General features: G+C 29.6%; 2 protein-coding genes across 2 annotated transcripts; one reads left to right on the top strand and one right to left on the bottom strand.

The window, feature by feature from the left end:
* Positions 1-3,958: 3,958 nt before the first annotated feature.
* Positions 3,959-9,813, top strand: LOC111637566. Its single transcript, XM_023383078.1, has 5 exons — positions 3,959-4,443; positions 8,583-8,704; positions 8,784-8,998; positions 9,107-9,592; positions 9,673-9,813. Exons 1-4 carry the CDS (start codon positions 4,159-4,161, stop codon positions 9,562-9,564), a joined length of 1,080 nt encoding a protein of 359 aa, XP_023238846.1. The 5' UTR covers positions 3,959-4,158; the 3' UTR covers positions 9,565-9,592; positions 9,673-9,813.
* A 12,046-nt stretch (positions 9,814-21,859) lies between these two features.
* LOC111637639 lies at positions 21,860-22,789 on the bottom strand. Its single transcript, XM_023383182.1, has 4 exons — positions 22,719-22,789; positions 22,521-22,600; positions 22,120-22,451; positions 21,860-22,041 (listed from the first exon to the last, which is right to left on the bottom strand). Exons 1-4 carry the CDS (start codon positions 22,721-22,723, stop codon positions 21,958-21,960), a joined length of 501 nt encoding a protein of 166 aa, XP_023238950.1. The 5' UTR covers positions 22,724-22,789; the 3' UTR covers positions 21,860-21,957.
* Between the last annotated feature and the right edge of the window lie 977 nt (positions 22,790-23,766).

Genomic DNA, 23,766 nt, shown 5'->3' with positions numbered 1-23,766 from the left:
TTACAAAACTTAAACCTTGGGGCCTCTATGATGTTTTAACTGAGAAGTATGAATGGGATCCTGCTGAAGCACAGGCTTTTGCTGATTTTTTGCTCCCAATGTTAGCCTTTGAGCCCAGTGAACGTGCAAAAGCATCTGCTTGTTTAAAACATCCTTGGTTGAATTCATGACTGCACTATCACATATAGATTTTCTTCCTATGACATTGACATTGGAAATTCATTAACAATCAGATTGTGATCATTTCTCCTCAGATTCTTTAGCAGCCCGACAGTATACTTTCACTAACAGATCTGTATGAAAGTTATTATTATAACTATTATTACTTGTTTTGCTTATTACTAGAAAAATAAAAGAAAGTATCACATCACCATGTACAAAGATTCTTCACAAGCAACTACAACTACAATTGCTGGAAACTGTAATAATAAGTGATATGCTAATTATATCATAGATTAATTCTAAAGTGTTTTAAATGTGATTTTTTTTTCTTCTGTTGTCATCTTATGTTTGAATACAAGAATATCATAAATTAATTTTTTTAACATTATGGGATATTTGCTTTGGTAAACAGAACAGCTGTGTAAGATGTGTGTCATTAGTTTTATTATATTTCCAATCATCTTGAATACATTTGCTATCTTTCACTTCGGACAAATGTACAGATCTAGATATGATAATTAATCTTAGCTATATTAGATACAGACCATTTAAGTAATCCATTTTAATTTATTTACTTTAGTGGATGAGAAATATAGTTACCTGAATCTTTCAGCATATTGCAGATAACTAGTTATTGAAAATACATTTTTTTTTATTTAATTACATTTAAATTTCTGTAGATTATATAATTAAAAATTTTTTTCTGTTCAATGAAAAATTTACAGATTCAATAAAGTATTTTTGTTATTTAGTTAATTTTTATAATGTTTATTTGTTACTCCACATCCAATAATTATCTTGCTCAAAGAATTATTAACTTGAGGAAGAAATGATATCATTTTGACAGATAGAATTAGTTGTTAGGATAGTTTTAATAATATACTATCAGTAATATGTTATAAAAAAAAATTGAATAGAAGTATTGAATATTTGTATAGCACTGTTTCATCTCTTTTTATGATTGTGTGTGCGCAATTAAATATGGATTTGTCAACAGTGGATCCCAGTTACATGTCTTCTTATAACAGATTTTCAGAACTGAAAGAAAATGTGTCATGGGAGAAACAAAATTATTTAAGTTGTCTTCATAATCAAATTGTTATAAACATCAGGAAGGCATTTTCACCTGTACAGTAAGCTTCTTATGCTATCTTGAACCTGCCTTTCTATGTAATCAATTTGTGAATTTACGTCTTTTATTAAACAGTTTAAATGCGATTCTGTATAAGTTTTGGTTTTTAAATATAAATATATATATATATATATCTGGCTCACTGCACATATGTCTGAGAAGAATATGTACTATTACTACTAAAAGATATTGCAGGATTTTTTAAATCAGCAATAATGATGATCATGATGATAATTATAAACTAAATTTTGTTAGTGTTTCAATGAATAATTTGCATTGAATAATGTTCAAAAGAATTTGCATTGAATCTAATGTTCAATCTAACTCAGATAAATAAAAAAAAAGTGTAAATTCTCCCTTCAAAATTCAATATCAAGATATATGCAAGGTAATGATGTATAATCTGAATTCCAATTAATTTGTTAAATTCCAAATTTCTGTGAATTTAAGCATGAATTTGAAGATTAAGAAAAAAAAGAGTACAAGTGAAAGTAATGGGTTTTGTATTTTTGTAATTGGTTGGAGAGATATATTTATTTCTCTGTGAATTTAAATCTGAAAGGCAATAGAGAATATATGGATGTGACTCATGCTTCCACAGATATTAATAATTGGAAATATATATACATTTGTAAATCATTTTGATGTTTGTCTAACTATTTCTATTGTATTGAATACAAATTTGTACAGTTTGTTTCTTTTAGTAACTTAGACGTATGCCATTGTGTCATCAGATTGGAAATTTTTAACATGAATCAGAAATTTTCATCTGGTTGTGTTTTTATTAAAAAAACAAAAAGTATCTTAAAATAGCATAAATTATAAATGACAATGAACTGTCCTTTCCAAAAAATAAAAGATATTGACATTGTCTTCTATATTTAATTTTGAGGAGGTGGATTGTTAATTATATATATATATATTTTTTTTCTTTGTGAAAAATCAGATAAAAATCTGTTTACTTCATTAAAAGCAATATAAACATTGTTTGCCTCTATTTTTGGATACAGAAGATTTTTTAAGCTTCTTTTTAAAAAAATTTTTTATTTATAGTGGAGGTAGGTTGCATGAAGTAAATACTTTTTACAAATTATTCTATATATTACTTTTTATTATATTTATTATACAATAAATTTTAGAGAAATTTGAATAATGATAATTAAATTTCTTAAGGTAAATGTATTACAAAAATGATGTATTCATTTGCAAAAGTTGGCAGAAAATACAGGAGTGAATTTCTCAAAATTGTAAGAATAAAAGTCTAGATATGGTTTGCATGAAATAAATTAGATGTGAGGTTTAAAAAAATTGCATTATCTTACAGATGGATTGAAAAAGTCTGTTATGTGTATCTAAGAGGATTTTTTTTAAATCTCTCATCTTTATTTATTTATTACAAAAGGTAATTAAAAGATACATTTTATTTTACAGTTTAAAAATAATCACAAATAATATAGAAATATGGAAGAAAGTGCTTCATCTAACTTCTATAAATTATTAAATTCTAATTTCTTTACCATTCTTTATTATTATAAACTGTTATTAATATACAATATACTTTTCAATGTTTATTTGATCCATCCTAAGATTTGCAATTAATTTTTTCCATCTGAATAAATTTCTGATTAAGATTTAAAATTTCCATGTGGCTGGTTTGGTAAATCAAGGTGTAATAAATATTTTTCTTTTTAAAATTAAAATATCTATCAAAGAGAAAGAACAAAATAAATGTTTCTTCTTTTACAATATGTAAGAATGTGATAAGCTTTTTAGATTTATATTTAAAGAATTTAAAATTGTGAATTGATGTTGCTCAAAAGTTGGATAGATAAAATATGATCTATTTAATGAATTAATTCCACAGGAAAAAAATCTTTGAAAAAATCTTGTTCTAGGCTTCTATTCTTAATAATTTTATAAGCTGCATATCTATAAAGAATCCAGATTTTTTTTTTAATTAATTGTCTTAAGTTTATTGTAGAAAGTTCAAAACTTTGTAACTATAAATTCTATTATTTTTAAATGATAAATTTGACAAAATTACTGGTTAAAAAAACAAGAGTATCACCATCAGTTTGTTAAATAAGTTTATCTTTAAGTCAGTTTTAAAATAAAATGATTATGAAATATATTTTGCTTTCATTTTCAAAATGGTGAATAGCTTTTAAATTGGCTATTATTCTTTATTATACAGAAAGTAAACATTAAGTTAATCAGATATGATTTCTCTTTCAGAGCAGAATACTTTTTGCTTAAGTTCAAGTAATTTGGTGGTAATTTTATATACATTGACTGTTTGCTTGTGTTTACAAATTGGATTTCTTATTTAAAAATATTTCTACTGGTGAGATTTTAATTAAAATCTTAATCAATCTCTCCTTTAAGTAACAATCAGTTGAAGCTTTTGAACTAAAATATAGGAAAAAATTTAAACATTTAAGGTGTTCTTATAAGTTAAGACATTTTCTGTTTTAATTTGGAAGAATATAAGTTTGAAATTTCATCAATTTTGTTGAATATAAGAATCAATTCAATAAAACATTTAAAACAAGGAATTTTTTTAAGATATGAATAACATTAAAGACGATTTAATATTATTGGTAGTAATAATTTTAAGATTAAAGAGTGGGTAAAAATAATAAAGCGCCATAGTAAAATTAATCACTTAATTTCGATATAAATAATATAAATTCTCGAAATAATTAAAATAACTTAATAATCACTTTAATTTTCTAGAATAAATTAAAGTGAGAGTGGTCACGTGATCGCCACTTTGATACATTTTGATACATTGTATCAGTTGGTTTGTTACAATTTTTTCTTTATTCGTTTTAGGCGCGCGCGCGCGCGCGTTAAATTTTATCATGGATACGGATAATTTAGGATATTCCGAAATAAGAAACCTTCTAGATAAATGGAATCTTGTTAAATTATCGGGGATGGAAGTGGATAAAGTTGTTACGGAAATAACCGATTGTCTTTTCGGCGGAGAAAAATGGCGGCAATTAGAAAGTTTTTTGCGAGAAGTCGATTGCTCTTATCCCGGAATATTCGAGGAATTATATAATAAAAATGAAAGATTTTTACTCCAGGTCATAGCTCTTCGTCGACATTTTAAGGATTACGAAGAAGTTTATCGTTTAATTCGGGTAAGAAACATTTAATAAATTTTTTTGAGATATTTTATTGTAGAATTTTAAAAAACGAAAGTGTGTTTGAATATATTTGAAAGCATTTTTGTATAAATTATACAGATTAAAACATGGTGTTTCAGCACTGTATTGAGGTTTTTAAAAAAAGCAACAAAAGTGAAATCGTTATTGATAATCGGGGCCGTCTTGAGTTTGTATGAGGCCTAGTGGTAGAGTGGGCCCCCTAGGCCTCATACAAACTCAGCATTTTAAGTCGGGGAATCCCTCCTCGAATTTAAATGCCTGAAGTCTACATTACACTGGCCCATTAATTCAAATTTGTCCGGGCCACAAGAAGCTCTAACGCTCCACTGGCGGGTCTGTCTTTTTAGTAGGCCCCTTTTGCCCTGTTTCTTTATTAATTTAATAAAAAGTAGTTTTACATATCTTATTTTTGTTATTAATTAAAAGAATAGGAACTAATACTGACCCCGGGAAAAATCCCCACTCAACCCTGTTATCACATTGTAAGAATCAGCAAAATGATTCACAAGGCAGCGTTAAGCTTAATTTTCTGAAATAATTAAATTTTCGGTTTGGATAAAGTAAAGAACTGATGTTTGCTTTTAATATCCTGTTTAAGTTACTGTATATCATCTATAAGAATTTATATGCATATAAAATAGACATTTCCAGAAACACATGTTTCTGACAGTATCTATTCATATGGGGCATTTACAGCGCCCTTTTTCATAAAATTATTTACTTGATGTATTTGTCTATCATATAGATGTTTGACATAATGTTGTTATATACTGTATGATAACTTAAATTATTTTTGAGTAGAAAACTAAAAATTAATTCAATACAATTAGCAATGAGGAAATTTCTTAATATCACTGATTTTAACTTACATGCTTGCTGTAAATTGTGTGTTTTTTTTAAATATTTATGTTTAGAATTTATATACATGAAATATACTAACTTATTTCTGTCTATTCTTTCTCTTAAGTGGACATCATCAAAACTTGTACTTTGCCATCATCAAAATGATAAAATATACTAATCCAACAAAAATTAAAAATCTTTAATCAATTTAGTGTTACTTTTTATAGTTTCTTGTTGAAAATCTCTATATAGTGTCAAATTGAAATAAATATGCAATTAACAAATGTATAAGTTGTAAATTGTGTATTGCTTTCTATTTTGATGATTTAATATATAAATTTATTTTAAGAATTATTGAAAACCTAAACCTTGATTTTTAAGCCATGAAATTTTGTTCCATTTAATATATTTAGAATAACACTGTTAAATATATTTTTAAAACTCAAAAAATTCAAATATTGAATTATTCTTTTAAATTTTCATAAGTCTCTGTTTGTAGATTTTACATTTCTTTCACATTGTATTGTTTTTTGATAAGTTTAAACTCTTCACTTCATTTAATTTAATTTCACATTAGAATAAAAACCTGTAAATCACGATAAAACTGTTAAACAAAAACGAATTTTTTCCAATAAAATGCTTCAGAGTAGTATTTTTCCCTTATAGTAGAGAAATAAACATTCGTTAAATTAGATTGTTTTTATTTAGGGACATGCTGATAAATTGTTTGGTGTGAAAATAAATTATTAGTTACATTGTTTTAATTATTGACTTTTAAATTTTCCACAAAGCATCCCAAAAATTCGTGTTCCTATTTAAGCGTTTACTGATGTAAAACTTGCTTTTTATCTCATAAGTTATTATGGAAAACTTCAATTAAATGTATTATTAATTAAATTGCACCAAAGGGTCATTGTAACGTTGATTTAAACAATAATAAAATTTTAAATAAAATATTCTGAAAAACTTTATTTACTATTTAATTAGTAACAGAAAATACAATTTTTGTTACTTGTTCTTATAATAAAATGATATTTTAGGTATACCGATTCTTTTCAGAATAATTTGACTACTTTTTTAGTTAAAAGTATGTAATGCAGTAGGTTAAAACTAAATAATTCTAAATGCCCATTTCGAATTTTGTATTTCATAAGCGCAGATGTTACTGTGAAGAAAATTTTCTCTCTATAAATTAAGCTAAATTTAGATTTTAGCAGAAGTTAATGATTTTTAGACAACTGCTGTTAAAATTTTACTTATGAAGCTTCGTTTTATTGGCCACGCCTAAAAATTGTCACGCGACCGTTGATGTTTTCTGATTGGCTCGGATCGTCTGCCCGCTTATTCGTACATTTGGTATGAATGTCCTTTCATTGGCTACTGTCGTTCTTGTTTATAATTTGAATTTGTAAATAAATGATTTTATTCCCCAGTTTTTTGAGTTTGTTCAAAATATTCTGAATCAAATATTAAAAAAAAAATATTAAAAGGGTCAGTTTATCTACCGCACGAGATGCAAATTATCTAAACCAGTATAAATAATTAATTGGTAACAATATTTAGCCTAAAACTTAGAGAAAGTATGCAAATTATGCGTTGTAATTCTTCTCCGGCTTTTTCCCTTTTACTTCCCTTGAAATTTTGTTTTCGTAAATAGACTTAATTTATATTATTTCGTTTCAATTTAAAAATTCGTGAAAAGAAGAAAACTTGCACACGCTATCAGTGGAATTTACACAATCACTTCTGGTTTATATTATTTTTCGAAGAACACTATCCGTATTCAAACTGTATTATTGACGTTTATTTGATGGTGTTAATCAGCCTGACCAGTTAATTCTGTTAGATTACAAAACCTGAAAACGAGGAGACACGAAAACGCTATAACCGAATAGTTTGGTTAAATGAAAATTAGTTTACACAAAAACATGCTTTATGATAATGTTTCGTTGTTACGACTAAATGCAGTAGTAGCCAAACAGTTGTACTATACAGTACAGTACATGGGCTGCGTTCTGATTACAAAGACTAAATCAACTCCTATTCACAATTTTTCTTACATTTACGAATTTCTAAACAGTACATAAAATTAGAAAATTAACATTAAAGTTAACTAGGACATCGCGATAGAATAGAGCCGGAAAGAAAGAAGCGATCCTTGTATCTGTTAGGCATTGAGAGGCGATCCTGGTATCTGACGGACGCGGACAGATGAATTTTGTTTGCACTTGCCGCCACAAAAGAGGCTATCCTTGTACCTCGAGAGGTGGTCCTTGCATCTACCGGCCGTGGGAGACATGATCTTTGCAGTTGCGGACACGGAGAGGCAAGCTTGTGTTTTGCTCGTTTTTCCGTCAGGCACAGACAATGCTGTTTTTATTTTTGACCCTTAGGTCTAAATTTCGTTAGGCGCTCTCAGTCGCAACAGAGAGCACGGACATTGTCACTTTCATACCTCTGTGTATCGAAAATAAAGTCATGGACTACTATTTTTTTATATTTAAATGGATTTCCCATTACCTTTCGGGATTCCTCGTCGCAATTAATGGAAAATGGAAGTTTTATCAAAATCGGTCCATTAAATTTTGAGAACAAACTCGCTTCTATAGCGAAGCCCATAGAAGACGTGCTAGCGACCGTGGAACACGCACGACAAAGTCACGCGATTCGTGCGATATCGCGTTGTCGCGCGCGCTCGTGAAACGGCCTTATATCTCGAAAACGAAGCCACAGACCCCCATTTTTTATTACATTTTTGGATTCCTCGTCGCAGTTAATGGAAAATGGCAAAGTTTAATCAAAATCTGTCGAACAGATTTTGATACATAGAAGATGATTTTGATACATAGAAGCCACATAGAAGAGGCTTCTCTAATGCTCCGCTTCAATCAAAAATTAATGGCTAACAGTATTTTTAATGGTTCTGTATACTTAAATATAGTACTGTACTTTTAAATAGAAACATTTCACGCTCTGCCGTAAGTGAATTCGCTGATTGTGGGTGCACCGAATTCTACTTTCTTTGCAAAGATAAATTCGAAAAAGAAGAATATAAATATGATACATAACATGAGATAAATTCTGCAGTTCTTTCCGACTGTGCACAAATTTTCGTAATTTAGCTTCAGTCGCTATAATTAAAGGCCTAATTCTTAGAAAGTTGAAAAATTGACTAAATCAGTAATTTTATCATAATTTTAAGATTAGATCATTGAAAAAATTTAAATACCTTAAGATGTTTAAATTAATCATGTATCTCATATTTTTAGAATGGAAAATTCACCGATATGAATGCTATGTTAGACTTGTGGGATGAAGTTCACTACGAAGAAATCTCAAATGGAGATATTAAAAAGCTGTCGCCTGTGAAAAAATTTCGCATTCGTCAGAAGTAATTATTGATTATTCTCGATGTATTCACTTTTACAAATAATTTAACTTACTTGAGAGGCATTTACTTTATTATTTAGGAATCCTCCACCTCTGAGTATCTGTCCATCAGGAATTCGTCCAACTTGTACTTTTTCTCGTAATGTTAAAAAAATTCTGAAAGAGTGGTTAGAACAAAGGCGTTCTTATCCGTACCCTAGTAAAACCGAAAAAACCTGGCTGTGCTCTCAAACCGGACTCACCATGAAACAACTTGAGACTTGGTTTGCTAACAATAGAAGACGAAATCTGATGGGTAATGATACAAAGTTGTTTTTCTTTTAATATGTGAATTATGAATTATTTCTAAAATTATGAACTTGAGATGATATATAGATGTGGTTTTTTAAATATAATTTTACAGGAAAAAAGAAAGTTGGAAGACCTTCTAAAGCTAAGTCTAAAGGAGATATTGAAATTAAAGAGTGTGTTGCTGTGGAAGGTATGTTAGCTTTAAGTGAAACATTAAATGAAACAATACCGACAGATTTGGAAGTCGGCAAAGTAACCGAACAAAATGTAAAAATCGAGACAAAAGAATATTGCATGTCATCAACCACATATTTTAATTGCATGTATCATCCTCATATCAATACCTTTCTGGAACCCGATTCCCTTCAATCTTCTCGTATGATGAGCCTTGTATCAGAAGTTGGTTTCTTTGCTCCAAATTACAATTTTTTGTATGACGACTGGGCAACGAATGTCTTGTACTCTACTCTTAACGATGGTTTAATTTATGCTAATCAGAACAAACCTATAAACCAGAAATTTATCCCTGATAACGGTAGAGACCAACTATTGGAAAATTCAGTCTGTTAAATTCTCTTTCCTGCGTTCAGAGTTGAAGGTTCAGTATTTCAATAATTTAAAAAGATAGCAATAATTTTCCTAAGTATTAAGTTTTATTAATTTATTGTTTGTTTTTAGGAATACAACGTTTAAGATAGAAAATCGGATGCAGTGATTACTATTTTGAATCAACTATTTCAATAGAAAAATCTTCAAATGCTATTAATTTTTTCATGAGTTTTTTTCGATTTTTGTATGAATTTAATTTTTAACTTGCACGATTTTAATTATATTTCTCAAATATACATATTTTAGAAAAGAAGAAAAGATTTTATGAAATTGCAAGAATTTTTTTCATTTGTATTATTTATATTTTAATAAAGAATTAGAGTTTGCGTTCGAATCTGTAATATAGTTAACTTAATCATAAATTATCAAATTTAATCATAGAATAATTTAACGAGTAACTTTATTATATACTGTTGTTTAGGTTTACAGTTGTTTATTTTGACTGCTACTATTGAAACAAAACTTTTTAAGTCTCCGATATTGTGTTTGTCTTTGGGAATGTGAATTTTTTGAAATATTCGAAAGTTTTAATATTAAATAGTTTTTATGTCTATACAAAATTCGGATACAACGATATAAATTCGATAATTCTTTCAAATTGAAATTTTCTCTCGAAAGCAGATTTTTTTTTTACTCTTTCCGCCCCGTGGGCACTAAGAGGGCCTCTTTTTGCAAGCCCATTATGGGTTCGGCCAGGACAACAATGGGGCTGCCGGGTGGTGAAGGACGGGGCCCGACATATCCGAACGGACCACTCCCCGAAAAATTCCTGGGGACTTTTGGACCCGTTCGGACTCGAATCCGGGTTTCCCAGAGCGGTAGGCTGCTACGTTGACCGCTCGGCCACCCGGCCGCTATCTCTCTCGAAAGCAGACCAGAACTACTGAGGAACCTCGCTTAACGGGTATAATTCTTTGCAGAATCTTACTCGTAAAGTGAAACATTCGTTAATCGAAAACAATTTTTCTCATATAATTCATGTAAAATGCGATAATGCGTTCCATGCCGAAAAAATACTGAAATATTTTATGTATAACGTTTATTCAAAGAAAATTATACAATATACATTGTTAAGGAGCGTGAATCATCATCTTTTCTTCTAGCGCGGAATGAACCAATATGGAGTGCTAATTTGATAGGAAAAAAAATCGAAATACAGTAATTTCTAATATTTAATTATAGCCTTTGCATAGCCTAAGAATTTGGCATATCGTTTGGCGTGTTTATTATATGTATAACGGGCTATGGTTGTCGATGTTTATGTTACTGTGAATGAGCGATATCTGGCGAATGTCAATATTCTCCGGTGAATGTCAGCATTCACACAGTCGTTTCGTGTATGTACGAAATATTTGCTAAATATCATTATTTCTCACTTACACCGGCAAATGTNAGATCTATAGGCCTATTAACCTCAACCTGGTTTGGATGCCATTTTAAGACCGTTGTTCTGACATCCTCACACTTCTTCAAAAGATCTTTAATAGCAGATATTGGCATAAATCTGCTTTTTCAGAAGAAAACATAAAAGAATTGTTTCTGTCAGAAATATAAAAGGCTGGAATTACAAGAAAGAGTTTCAAAGTTCGGGGAATACTATTCGATCAGTATATACTGAGTAGAATGTTGTTGTCGACGTCTCTCGCACTCCGAAAAGTTTCGAATTGTTGCCTGAGACAAAGGAAGACCAATTGGTATTCGTTATTTACGTCGCTTCTTCTTGTGTTTTTTCAGTGAATTGTTCATTATCTGAACATGTGTTGGTTGTCTGATCATAAAAATCTTTCGCAAAAGTGTTCGTTAACCGATCACCCACTGTAGTTTTATCTTAAGATAAATTACAACATTTTACTTATATGGTAAAAGATGAATGAAAGCTTAAGAAACATACTGTATTTAGCATTTTGAACCTTTTTTAATCTATCTTAATTTGTAATTTTTAAAAATATATTTTAATTTTATTAGATGGTTATTGATGTAATTAGGTTATAAAGTTTTATTTGTTAATATTTTTTACTTAAAAATTATTTGTGTAAATTTTTTTAAATGAAATTTTAAAAAATACAATATTGTTTTGTTTTACAGGTGAATTGAGGCATATTACAAAACTTAAACCTTGGGGCCTCTATGATGTTTTAACTGAGAAGTATGAATGGGATCCTGCTGAAGCACAGGCTTTTGCTGATTTTTTGCTCCCAATGTTAGCCTTTGAGCCCAGTGAACGTGCAAAAGCATCTGCTTGTTTAAAACATCCTTGGTTGAATTCATGACTGCACTATCACATATAGATTTTCTTCCTATGACATTGACATTGGAAATTCATTAACAATCAGATTGTGATCATTTCTCCTCAGATTCTTTAGCAGCCCGACAGTATACTTTCACTAACAGATCTGTATGAAAGTTATTATTATAACTATTATTACTTGTTTTGCTTATTACTAGAAAAATAAAAGAAAGTATCACATCACCATGTACAAAGATTCTTCACAAGCAACTACAACTACAATTGCTGGAAACTGTAATAATAAGTGATATGCTAATTATATCATAGATTAATTCTAAAGTGTTTTAAATGTGATTTTTTTTTTCTTCTGTTGTCATCTTATGTTTGAATACAAGAATATCATAAATTAATTTTTTTAACATTATGGGATATTTGCTTTGGTAAACAGAACAGCTGTGTAAGATGTGTGTCATTAGTTTTATTATATTTCCAATCATCTTGAATACATTTGCTATCTTTCACTTCGGACAAATGTACAGATCTAGATATGATAATTAATCTTAGCTATATTAGATACAGACCATTTAAGTAATCCATTTTAATTTATTTACTTTAGTGGATGAGAAATATAGTTACCTGAATCTTTCAGCATATTGCAGATAACTAGTTATTGAAAATACATTTTTTTTTATTTAATTACATTTAAATTTCTGTAGATTATATAATTAAAAATTTTTTTCTGTTCAATGAAAAATTTACAGATTCAATAAAGTATTTTTGTTATTTAGTTAATTTTTATAATGTTTATTTGTTACTCCACATCCAATAATTATCTTGCTCAAAGAATTATTAACTTGAGGAAGAAATGATATCATTTTGACAGATAGAATTAGTTGTTAGGATAGTTTTAATAATATACTATCAGTAATATGTTATAAAAAAAAAATTGAATAGAAGTATTGAATATTTGTATAGCACTGTTTCATCTCTTTTTATGATTGTGTGTGCGCAATTAAATATGGATTTGTCAACAGTGGATCCCAGTTACATGTCTTCTTATAACAGATTTTCAGAACTGAAAGAAAATGTGTCATGGGAGAAACAAAATTATTTAAGTTGTCTTCATAATCAAATTGTTATAAACATCAGGAAGGCATTTTCACCTGTACAGTAAGCTTCTTATGCTATCTTGAACCTGCCTTTCTATGTAATCAATTTGTGAATTTACGTCTTTTATTAAACAGTTTAAATGCGATTCTGTATAAGTTTTGGTTTTTAAATATAAATATATATATATATATATCTGGCTCACTGCACATATGTCTGAGAAGAATATGTACTATTACTACTAAAAGATATTGCAGGATTTTTTAAATCAGCAATAATGATGATCATGATGATAATTATAAACTAAATTTTGTTAGTGTTTCAATGAATAATTTGCATTGAATAATGTTCAAAAGAATTTGCATTGAATCTAATGTTCAATCTAACTCAGATAAATAAAAAAAAAGTGTAAATTCTCCCTTCAAAATTCAATATCAAGATATATGCAAGGTAATGATGTATAATCTGAATTCCAATTAATTTGTTAAATTCCAAATTTCTGTGAATTTAAGCATGAATTTGAAGATTAAGAAAAAAAAGAGTACAAGTGAAAGTAATGGGTTTTGTATTTTTGTAATTGGTTGGAGAGATATATTTATTTCTCTGTGAATTTAAATCTGAAAGGCAATAGAGAATATATGGATGTGACTCATGCTTCCACAGATATTAATAATTGGAAATATATATACATTTGTAAATCATTTTGATGTTTGTCTAACTATTTCTATTGTATTGAATACAAATTTGTACAGTTTGTTTCTTTTAGTAACTTAGACGTATGCCATTGTGTCATCAGATTGGAAATTTTTAACATGAATCAGAAATTTTCATCTGGTTGTGTTTTTATTAAAAAAACAAAAAGTATCTTAAAATAGCATAAATTATAAATGACAATGAACTGTCCTTTCCAAAAAATAAAAGATATTGACATTGTCTTCTATATTTAATTTTGAGGAGGTGGATTGTTAATTATATATATATATATTTTTTTTCTTTGTGAAAAATCAGATAAAAATCTGTTTACTTCATTAAAAGCAATATAAACATTGTTTGCCTCTATTTTTGGATACAGAAGATTTTTTAAGCTTCTTTTTAAAAAAATTTTTTATTTATAGTGGAGGTAGGTTGCATGAAGTAAATACTTTTTACAAATTATTCTATATATTACTTTTTATTATATTTATTATACAATAAATTTTAGAGAAATTTGAATAATGATAATTAAATTTCTTAAGGTAAATGTATTACAAAAATGATGTATTCATTTGCAAAAGTTGGCAGAAAATACAGGAGTGAATTTCTCAAAATTGTAAGAATAAAAGTCTAGATATGGTTTGCATGAAATAAATTAGATGTGAGGTTTAAAAAAATTGCATTATCTTACAGATGGATTGAAAAAGTCTGTTATGTGTATCTAAGAGGATTTTTTTTAAATCTCTCATCTTTATTTATTTATTACAAAAGGTAATTAAAAGATACATTTTATTTTACAGTTTAAAAATAATCACAAATAATATAGAAATATGGAAGAAAGTGCTTCATCTAACTTCTATAAATTATTAAATTCTAATTTCTTTACCATTCTTTATTATTATAAACTGTTATTAATATACAATATACTTTTCAATGTTTATTTGATCCATCCTAAGATTTGCAATTAATTTTTTCCATCTGAATAAATTTCTGATTAAGATTTAAAATTTCCATGTGGCTGGTTTGGTAAATCAAGGTGTAATAAATATTTTTCTTTTTAAAATTAAAATATCTATCAAAGAGAAAGAACAAAATAAATGTTTCTTCTTTTACAATATGTAAGAATGTGATAAGCTTTTTAGATTTATATTTAAAGAATTTAAAATTGTGAATTGATGTTGCTCAAAAGTTGGATAGATAAAATATGATCTATTTAATGAATTAATTCCACAGGAAAAAAATCTTTGAAAAAATCTTGTTCTAGGCTTCTATTCTTAATAATTTTATAAGCTGCATATCTATAAAGAATCCAGATTTTTTTTTTAATTAATTGTCTTAAGTTTATTGTAGAAAGTTCAAAACTTTGTAACTATAAATTCTATTATTTTTAAATGATAAATTTGACAAAATTACTGGTTAAAAAAACAAGAGTATCACCATCAGTTTGTTAAATAAGTTTATCTTTAAGTCAGTTTTAAAATAAAATGATTATGAAATATATTTTGCTTTCATTTTCAAAATGGTGAATAGCTTTTAAATTGGCTATTATTCTTTATTATACAGAAAGTAAACATTAAGTTAATCAGATATGATTTCTCTTTCAGAGCAGAATACTTTTTGCTTAAGTTCAAGTAATTTGGTGGTAATTTTATATACATTGACTGTTTGCTTGTGTTTACAAATTGGATTTCTTATNCTGTAACTTTTTAGTATGTCAAAATAGGAGAAAGCTTAAGTAATAGCACCTGTAAATAAACTGTTGAACCTAAAACGAACAGTACATTCTTAATCAGAAAAGAAATTAATTCAATAATAAATTTACACATAAATTACGTGATTAACGTTATAAATCTTATTTATTGCAACAACTTAAACTGTTGTGACACTTTGCAGTTGTAAAAGCAAGAGTCCCTTGCTTTTACAACTGCATTTATTCGTGGAACACTTCTTTTTGCAATGACAGCATGTATAGCCTTGCCCTCCACTTTTCGAATTAGCTGCAGCTGCTTCTCTCAGCGATATTTCTTGAGAAGAAATCTCATCTATGGAAAGTAACTTTTCTTTACAAATTACGAACTGATTATGTTATTACGTGATTACGAAATTATCTGTTAATGGTGTCTTTTATTCGGATATCGCCGACGCCTTACCGACGACCCCTCTCATCCTCCGCCACTCGACCTGACAAACCGATCCCCACCTCACGGGATCAAAAGAAGAAAAACACTATCCAGTGGCAAAGTGGGCAGTTTCTACCAAACCGTTGCCGGGAAAAGAGGTACGACCTTGTCCTACCTCCGGCTACCCACAAAGGATTTGGTGACAGATTGTCGCCTCTCTGTTGACATTGGTTTCTCGAGTGTCGTTTAGACCTCCACCAAAGCTTATCTGTGCTTGTCGACATACATCAGTGATTGTTCGGATGTATAATAATATGACCAAATATTCGGTCTTTCACCGACGTATTTTGTATGTGTCGACATTTTCTAATTTCGGTCTTTGACAGTAACATTTATATGTAATATGTCTGAACACAACTTTGGAAAAATGTGCGATTACAAGCGACGCTATGATGCTAGCGAAACGAGTGCTAAACACAGACCGATGTAGCGTGCGCACAATCCGGGACTTCTCCCTCGTCGCTCGTTAAGCGAGTCATTTTTTTTTTTACAATTTGTTTTTCTCGTTATGAAAGATGCTCGTTAAGCGAGATTCCACTGTATTAAGATCAGTTTGAAGATGATAAAAATTGTACATGAAACAATGAAAATTATTGAGCAAACCTCAAACTCGCGGAAGCAAGTCACAATTACAATACGGTATATTTCGTCTCAGAACCTTAATATAAGACCAGACATTTTGTAAGTACCGGCATAATGTATTTCGGTTCGTGCTCTTGTGTGAAGACTAAATTCTTCTATCGGCAATAAACAGTTACTTGTTTATTATCTCAGACATTAACATTCTCTTCAAATTGCTGTTGTTCTTTGTTTAATTGTTTGTAGTTATTACATCAGTTCGATTCTTTTCCAAATCGTTATTCCACAATACAGTAAACCAACAGGTTTCATCTTTATGACTGCAATTCGTCTCCCTTACATTTTTGCTTTCGTGTTCTAACCTTCATTTCGGAGAGCATGGAGGTAGGAATGTATTGTATTTATCTCTCCGCATATATAATTAATAGTATGTATTATTTACAGTTATTTTGTATGTATCCTAAAACATTTTAATAAAAATGATAGTAAAACGAGAGAAAACAATTTAAAATAATTTTGAGCAAATTTAGCAGCAGTAATTTTTCAAAAGTAAGTAGAGCGATGCTTAAAAATGACTTAATGTTTTTTTTTTTTTTAAATTCGGACTATTAAAAATACCACATAAATGCCGCTCGTCATATATATAGTTTTATGTATAAAAAGTAGATAACGAAAAGTTTGTGATACATTAATTTAATAGGATTTGGGGAGAGGACTTTAATCGTGGCGAAAGATAGTCACATTTTACTTGTGGCCATCTTCGGGATATACAATTTCTAGCCACATAAGTGAGGTCGTCACCAAAAAAAAAAATTGACATACAAAACTAATTAGAGTACCATAGTGAATCCTGCTAAAAGTTTAGTACATATTATAAAAGTGAAAATAAATAATTTAGATAATACTGTACTGTACATCCTTTGCAATATACAGTACGTACAGAGTTCTGTATTTATACTAAATAATAGAATATTGAAATATACATTGCATTTACAGTGAATGCAAGCTGTTCGTAGTAGGGTTCACTCAGTTACTGTAAAGTACAATACTTAATGGAATGCCCACCAGTAGTCAAGTAGAGTAACGGCTGTCTTCTTTTGCCGTCACTCTCGGGGAGTAACGGCTATAGAAACTCTCACAGGAATGTAGGTCTCTTAAGATCATTGTGCACATGTTCCTTTTAAAAATTCGCCAAAAATCAGCTATTGTAAATGTATAAAAAAGGGTTTATTCATTTATTATTGATAGTAGTTTTAGGTGTAATATGTTTTTATTGTTAGTGTTATAAATTTTTTGAAAAAAAAATTAAATGAAATAAATGAAAGTTGATATGTCTTTGTTTACCCATATTTGTGACAAAATAATTAGTTTACCAATTTATTTATTTGTTCCTCAGACCAAAGCAGCATGATACAAAATATTGTTCTGTACATTTTGATATAAAATATATGTATATTAGCAGATGAGCCCGGCGTTGCTCGGTCAAGAAGTAACGATAGCGAAGATTAAGATTATTAGATTAAAGCCGATCTTACCCTTTTTCACTGGGTGCAAGAATTAGGTTCACTCTCTTCCGAGACTAATTAGAGAATTTTTTGATATGTCTAAAAATATGTTCGATTTCCCACAAAAACGGAAAAATCCGCATCTAAAATAGTACAGTAAAATTCGAATTCTTCAGGGTAAGTTTGTTTAGTTAGTTATGGCAATGCAACACTTGGGCGATCTGCCTGGGGTGCCTTCCGAGAGGTATTTTCAAGGGAAACTGGCCCCTATTTAGGCGTTACAGACGTGGAGAAAACCCGTCCGAACGATGCACGAACTCCACTGTTCAAGGAATGACCCTTCAGGGCAAGCCTTAATCTTTTCTCTCTCCCCCGCGGGGGAATTTCGAAAAATCCCTTCTTGGTGTACAGTACATTCTCATGACGTACCTTGATACCTTGACTGTGTTTCAACTTCAACTTCTAACCGTTTGGGTTATGCGCTTACTATTATTATCATTTTCAACCCATCTCGATTATATTATAAGATAGTCTTATTGGTTATTGAATCACATGGCATAAATTGGTCTATTATGTTTTGTCACGTGTTATGTGAAGTAAATATAAATTTATGTCAATATTGTGAAGTTATGAACATCGCATCAAAAAACTTAATGATTAATTCAATTTCAACACTACCTCTTCTCACTAACGATATATGAAACTCGTGAATTAGAAAAAATACTTTTTTTTATATTTATATTTATGACACATATAAAAATTATTCTCCCTTCTAACAACGAGGTGATTTATGGCTGCAATAAGTAGTAGAGTCGGTAGATTAACTGCAGAGTCGGTAGATTAACTGGTCTTTCGACTAATAGTTCAAACTTAGCTAGAGACAATATTTGCCGCTAGTCGGCGCCACTGTTAGCAGGAGATCGTTGTTCTTGCTAGGTATATACTGAAGTNCAACGAGCGAAGATAGGAAGTCGAAAGACCAGTTAATCTACCGACTCTGGTAGTACCCATCATCATTAACAAGTAAATGAAATACAAATTATTGGGCTGCAATTTGAAAAATTGTAGACCTACGAGCAAAATATAAAAAAGAATTAAATATGAAAAACAAGTAAAACCGTATTTGAGACAAGACTATGTCTCGGAGACGGACCACTTCGATGCTCAAGGCAGGTGTCGTTCTCATTCTCCTATCTGATATCCCTGCTTTTGGGCGCGATCGTTCAAACTTCGCCGGCCACGACCACGAGATCGTCCACGATGCATCTTCGATGAAATTAACCTATCTGATTTCAAAATTTCTCTCCGTTGCGTGTCGGCCCGGGTTGAATTTTTGTAACGAAAATTTCCCGTTTTTGAAAAAAATAATTGTGGCTATTGTATCGTCCGAAATTATTTTTTATTTTGCACAAACAGTGTACAGTTTAACCTGATTATAACGTCATCGGATGTAACGATAACCCTAATATAACGTCAAATTTTTATCGGTCCCACGATTTTACTATACTAGATAATGTTAAAAAAATCCACTTGTAACGACATAAAACCGTTTTAACGTCATATTTGAAGCACTCCCAAATTTACAAAATTAGATTACAAATTTTATTTAACATAGAATAAACTACGTGTTCATTCCTAAGGTCAGCGTTTACTTCTTAGAATGACTGTGGGTGGTACTCTCCCCACCTGACTTCAGTGGGGTGAGGTGCCTGTTTTGCCTGTTTGTAGAAGAGGGTCGCCATTTTGTATTTTATTTTGACTCGATTCTCGGTCCCCTGAGTACCTACAAGTCTGGATTTTTTATGCACAAATAATTTGGGCACCTAATACTCTGTGCCAAATATCAACTCTCGACATGTACTCCTTCATACCTCTATGCTGGTAAGAACATCGGGCAGTACGATTTTATAAACAAGACAGTCTTGTCAATAATCATAATAAATAATCAAAATTTAATATATATATATATATATATACTTTAAATTTCGATATATATATATAAGGAAAATGTTAAAGAGTAAACATCTTCATTATATATAAACAATTAACAAAAACAAAATAAAAAAGCTATGAAAAATATCAAAATACCACACTTAATACAAACCAGTGTTAAAAAATAATTTTTCGAAGTTTTTAAAAAATAAATAAATTTAATACTATAGTATTTAAAATTCAAGCTGTAAAATGCGATTCTCGTCATTTGCAAACTACGGTGAATACTTTACTCGATAAAAATCTAGTTTAAATTAGGGTACCTTTATATAGGCATCCCAAGTTAAAGAAAGGAAAAGAAAATGCCTTGATATGACTATTCTGAGACCCTAGTAGTATCGCCAGTATTATTCCAAGATTAAACAGACAGTCTTATTTTGTCGTTGGTTATGATAGTCACCTGCACCTAAAAACCAAGCTGACAACTTGGGTAAAAATCCTCAAATCTATCTCTTTTTTTTCAAACACAAGATTACTGAAAAATAGAAAATATTTGTCTTTACAAATCTATCGTTTCACAATCTTCACTTACAGAGACTACCTTTTATTTGAGGTGAATTAACTATTACTTAATGAGCAAAGGAATAATATATCCTAAAAACTAGATTGTGTATAAAGAAGGGAGATAAGAAAAGAGTAGATTGTGAAATGGAGTTCAACATGTCACGATTTTGAATGAAAATTTTCCAGGTAAAATTCACCTCAAAGTAATATTCAGGAAATATGTGTGCTTATGGTATATGTTTTGTTAATTTTAATAATGTATTTGAAGATTTGAAAGACAAATGTATATTTAATAATTTGATTTGTACACCAAATGTAAGTTTGTTTTATTGTTTATATTTTAATAATTTTATTGTTAAAATCGGGAAATTATTTGTACGTTTGTTTTGTACAGTTTAATATGTAACAACTGAAGAGGGACGACATGAGTCCGAAATGCATCTTATTAAAGGTACTTAAAAAGAATAAAAAAAGAGTTATAACACACAAAAGTCGTCGGTAATTAGTTTGGGGGAAAACAGCACTATTTGGGTTGCTGAAATAATAATTTGATAGAGATCCAAACAAGAAACTAAATGAAGAAAATGTTTATTTTATTTAAACGTTGTCAGCCGGAGGAGGGATTTCAGCAAACAGTCCCAAAACTACAGCAAGAAAACTCCGTTTAAAGCGCTCTACACAATGTTGTCAGTTTATAAACGTGAGATTTTCGTGTTCTGTTGGCCACGTAAACAGAGATAAATGTCACTTTAGGACGCTCCTATCTTGGCCAGTTAAATGAGGTCGCCACCAAGTTGGAGTTTGATTTATATTAAAGCGTGCAGTTTTACAGGGAATTTCAGAGGTTGCCACATAAGAGAAGTTTTATTGTAATTTTCCAATAAAAAATTTTACTTCAGAATCTTAAGTTATCCTTCTGTGTTCCTCCTCTTTCGGCACTTTATTGAAACACAAGAATTAGAATCACGTTAGATGTTTTCAATTAGTATTAAACAATTTAAACTCTACATGTAGTATATCCTTTATAGAATAGATTTTGAAGTGATGACAATATCTTATAAGAAATTTGTTTCATAATCTATAATGTTTTAATACAGCTGAATTATCTCAATGTATTAAAATATTACACGATAGATTCCAACGTATAGTAATTCTTTTTTTATTGATTAAATTTATAGAAATTAGTGGTTTTGTTTGGCACTTTTTTTTATTTCAGTTTCCCAATTTAATCTAAATTTAAACGTTTCCTAAAATTTTACCTAAATAAAACCTAATTTTATCAGCAATATTTGACTTTTTCACTTTGTATTTGAAATTCTCTTATATCGCTAATTAATAACAAACGCATTTAAATTTAAAAAAAAAAAAATAGAATACTTATAAATAACTAATAAAATATGTTACGTGAATTTGATCAGTTCGCGATGGAAATTGTTTCAATACTCATTTGATAAACAGCAAAATTTCGAATAATAAACTTTTATTAATATTTTGTTTGATTTTAAATGTTCTTAATTAAATTTTGATATATATTATTGTTCTTTTTATTAAATATTCTCATTTCCTTTCAATTTTGTACTCCAGCTCCCAATTCGTAAAGACCATTGATCAGGTTGGAAATCTGATCTTTATACTCCTGGAAAAACACGAACTGAAACACAAAGACGAAATCGTTAAAGAACGAAGCTGTAAAATTTACATGCTAATGCTAACACTACGTCCAACTCACTCCTATGAAGGTTAAGATGGTAATAACTCCAGGAATTAGGAGGATTTTACCGACCATCATGAAAATCGAAAACGATTTATCTTTGGGACGAAAATCCGATTCGAATGCGGAATTTTCCATCTGGTTCGGTCGTACGTAGCATTTAGCCAGAGAAATACACTTCTCGGCTGCACACAAAATGCGATAGACGAAAATTTTCAGCCAATGCATAAAACATTGACATGCCGATGCAAAAGCCCGATTTGCGTAATTGAATACGTTCACCAACGTCTCCTCCAAGAAGTGGCATGTCGAAGCGAAAGAACCTTCACTTGTATTATCAAAATCTTTTCCTATAGAATATAATAGGTAATTATCACGAAAGTACGTAACCAAATTTGTGAATAATTAATTAAAATTACTTTTCGGGCATTTCAAGGCAGACGAAATGGCAACGAAATAAATAAACATCAGCAAAGTTGTTGATAATTTGAGATCCATGCTGAAAAGAAAAGTTGTTAAATCTCTCTCGTTTCGAACAATAGAAAACATCGTGTTTAAGTCTTCAGTTCGAAACTATTATGATTGGAGGTAGGACTTTAACATCCCTCTACTCTTACCTCATTTTTTTCAATAATTTTTTTAATAAAACGTCTCGATATCTTTCTTTCTTCTATATTATTTTAATAATGTTTAATTGTTGTATTGTTTCAATAACGCGTAACAATGGGTTCGATTTACTATCGTATTTATTAACTGTCTAATTTTTCACAAACAAAAACTAAGCTTCTTTTTGTAATGTAAAAATTTTGGACTCGGGACCTGAAACGTAGAGAAATGCAAAAAACTGATGTTACAGTGTGTGGGAGGCACGATTTGTACACCCTGTTTCAAGCTTAATAACGTCTATGCTTTTTGTCGAATATTTCTGAAATTTTACAGGGAAGTTTTTATTAGGAGGATCGATGCTATTAAATTTTCGTGGTTAAAGGTCGACGGGTGGAGAGATAAAGGGAGTCGTGTGTATCGCCATAGGGTCGGACTTAATGACGATTTTAATCGTTATTAGCATTTTTTAAAAAATGAAACCCGTCCCTACCCTCAAAATTGAGCTTTTTTTTCCACTTTATAAAAAGTTTTTAACTTGTCTAATTATCATATTTTTATTAAAACAAAGAAAAAAAGCTGACAAAGAGGAGTACATTTCGGCGGGATAATTTTTAATTGGAAAATGGAATATCTTTTTATATTTGAGAATTTGTTCGACTACCCCACGAGTCTGTTATTTAAAAACCTTTTCATGTTTTACATATGACTGTAAAATGTTAATTAAAAAGTCTTTATAAAAGCTTACATTACATTAAATTATACAAAATGTGATTATAATGTTATACAGTATGTACTGTACTGTACTTTCTAAAAATGGAGTGAGTGATCAAAGTAAAAAAATATGTTTTCAATGACCTTAAAAGTTGTAAGTAACAAATTTTATGATGATAAGATCAAATTAAAAAATCTACTTTCGCATAAGGAAATGGAACCCGAAAACAAAATCATTAATCTGCAAACACGTGAATCCATCTTCTGTGTTTGAATTAATGAGTATAGAAAAACTTTTATCGTAATTTTCTGGAAAATGCCTGAATAGTGGGCAGGGGCGCCCGTACA

This window comes from Centruroides sculpturatus, unplaced genomic scaffold, assembly GCF_000671375.1.
Source record: "Centruroides sculpturatus isolate CEXI.00-Female unplaced genomic scaffold, Cexi_2.0 scaffold53, whole genome shotgun sequence".
Classification (NCBI taxonomy): Eukaryota; Metazoa; Arthropoda; class Arachnida; order Scorpiones; family Buthidae; genus Centruroides; species Centruroides sculpturatus.
Note: the sequence above shows the minus strand (reverse complement) of the source record. Positions and strands in the feature narration are given on the sequence as shown.

Coding starts and splice junctions, on each gene's coding strand:
- LOC111637566 (XM_023383078.1), top strand. CDS start 4,159: ATGGATACGGATAATTTAGGATATTCCGAAATAAGAAACCTTCTAGAT. Junction 4,444..8,582: donor AAGTTTATCGTTTAATTCGG/GTAAGAAACATT, acceptor TCATATTTTTAG/AATGGAAAATTCACCGATAT. Junction 8,999..9,106: donor TAGAAGACGAAATCTGATGG/GTAATGATACAA, acceptor ATAATTTTACAG/GAAAAAAGAAAGTTGGAAGA.
- LOC111637639 (XM_023383182.1), bottom strand. Junction 22,452..22,520: donor TGCCTTGAAATGCCCGAAAA/GTAATTTTAATT, acceptor TATATTCTATAG/GAAAAGATTTTGATAATACA. Junction 22,042..22,119: donor CCATCTTAACCTTCATAGGA/GTGAGTTGGACG, acceptor TTTGTGTTTCAG/TTCGTGTTTTTCCAGGAGTA.